The 2,192-nt window shown below is 42.6% G+C and overlaps 1 protein-coding gene and 1 pseudogene across 2 annotated transcripts; both read right to left on the reverse strand.

The window, feature by feature from the left end:
* Positions 1-31: 31 nt before the first annotated feature.
* Positions 32-1,324, reverse strand: TEOVI_000380500 (chaperone protein DNAj, putative; the record flags this gene model as incomplete). The annotated part of the gene is made up of 1 exon (XM_067226651.1): positions 32-1,324. The coding sequence occupies one exon, from the start codon at positions 1,322-1,324 to the stop codon at positions 32-34; it is 1,293 nt and encodes a 430-aa protein (XP_067082752.1).
* Positions 1,325-1,670: 346 nt separating this feature from the next.
* TEOVI_000380600:pseudogene lies at positions 1,671-2,068 on the reverse strand (annotated as a pseudogene). The gene is given in 2 exon segments: positions 1,671-1,889; positions 1,892-2,068. Coding segments are annotated over 2 exon segments (396 nt in total).
* Between the last annotated feature and the right edge of the window lie 124 nt (positions 2,069-2,192).

A 2,192-nucleotide genomic window follows, 5' to 3' on the forward strand; every position in this document is an offset into this window, starting at 1 on the left:
TACTGCAACGTAAAATTTAAAGTGGCCATGATCACACCACTTCATCAGCCCCCCGTTTCCTCTGCTGATGTTCGACCGGTACTGTTTCACACCTAAAGCTGTTAGATGCACCCGTGTTGCGTGGAGACAGTGGTGTGGTTGCCCCACGTTCAGCATCATCTTCCTCATTCGCAACCCCAAACAACATGGCTTCGTATACCCGAGATGCGGTGCAAAACATGATGACTGATGCAAGAAATAAGGAGATAAAGATGACTTGTATGGGTATCACCGCAACAGCTGCTGAAGGATTAAAGCCGTCAGTCCATTTGTTAATCTCAACATTGGCTTTTGCCGCAATCATGCATGCCACATATATCATACTGCTGTAAACCACGAAAAGAAACGCAGAGGTACTCTTCTGAGATGCTTGCTGGTTTGGCTGCTCCACTTTGCTACAGATCATGCAGAAACATAAGTGAAGCAGTGCCTTCAAACCAAGACACGCAATGAGTGGGGAGAACACAATCCAGAAGGAAAGTGGTTCGTCCTTACTTTCCTCACTCTTTTGCATAGCACGAAGCATTAGAAGCGTGAAGAAGGCAATAGCACACCCCTCCTCAAATAACACCATGACAACAAACAGACAATATTTCTTGCGCGAAAACGTCACCTCTCCACTGCCATCTTCGGAATTCTGCACAAACCTTGACGGGAACAGATGAGGTATGATATGAAGGACACGCACTGCGTAAAACGCTATGGCCGGCGAAAGGGCAACAGGCCATGACAGCGCACCGCACAACCCAGCAACGAATGTTGCAATACTACCAACGAATAGTAGGATTTCAACCCCGACACATACACATAAAAAGTCCAACTGTTTGATTCCAGCAGCCAACAAACCTAAAGCGAGTAATATGGGGGGTGCCAGGGCAATCCAAAGAGGAATAAACACCACGGGCCATTTCCAACTCAATTCGTAGTCCAATCGAACAACAACAAGCTCTAACTGGAGTAACAGCAGTAGTATCAACATCATAACAAGGAAACACAGGAAACGGAAGGCGGACGGGTTCACAGGTACGTTCATTTCATTAAGTTTGTTTAGGGTAGCAACGCCCTCCCTTCCAAAGGTGTTGTACGTGCGTCGTTGCTGCTCATCGCTAAGGATGCTGTACGCCTCTTGCAAACGAGTGAACTGCTCTGTGGTTGTGCCATCCGTTTTATCGGGGTGAAGAATGAGTGCTAGTCGATGGTACGCACGCTTAATTTCCTGTGGCGTGGCATTTTCGTTCACTTCCATAAGTGTGTACAGAGAGCCACTGCATTTTCGACCCAGCATCTTTACACTTTTTGGTTATATATATATAGTGTTACACCCTATCTTCCTCTCCTACGCCGTTGCTCAATCGAACACAACTTAGCGGAATAATATTCGCTGTCACGAAAGAACAGGAGCTCCCCCCTTTTTTTTTGCTTCAGTTGTCACTGCGCCCGTGCTATCGTGTCCGTGTCCGTGTCCGTCAGTAAGGCTCAAGACAAGATAAACAAAACGTGCCTAAGTATTTATGTATTTACTTGCCCACTATAAATATAAATATATATATTTATATTCCCTTTTCCCTTTTCCCTTTCTGCCAGAATGTTCTCTCACGGAATTAGTCAATATTCTGCTTCGTATTCTTTCATTAAATTAAAAGATGCAGGGGACAAAGGAAGAAAAAGAGACAAAAATTAAATATTGCGGTATTCATAGTAAAGAAATGGATAAGAATTGTGAAGGTAATGACGTCAATAATACACCGACAGCACATAGTTGTGCATTGGAAGCTGTTGAAAACAAAAACCTGAGTAACATGAACGGAGATACGGAAGATCGAAGGGTGAGAACAAAAAAAGCCAGGGGGGGGAAGAAAAAGAAAAAAAACAAAAAAAAAGATAAAGATAAAAAAAACTTTAAATGAAAGGTAAAAAAAAAGAAAAAATGAGAAGGTAAATGAATAACCGGCAAAAGAAAATACCTAAGCTCAACCGGAGGCGCTCTATTTTGCTTTTTTTTCTTTTTACAGTAAGCTACTGAGATCATACCTCCCTAGTTTTTGTTAAAGGTGAAAAAAGGGGGGACAAGGAAAGCGGTTAATGGAAGGAAAGAAAAGATTTAAGAAGAAAATGGTAGTACCAAAATATCTCACATACTCAAAAAAAAAAAA

Source organism: Trypanosoma equiperdum, assembly GCF_001457755.1.
Source record: "Trypanosoma equiperdum strain OVI genome assembly, contig: ctg_81, whole genome shotgun sequence".
NCBI lineage: Eukaryota > Euglenozoa > Kinetoplastea > Trypanosomatida > Trypanosomatidae > Trypanosoma > Trypanosoma equiperdum.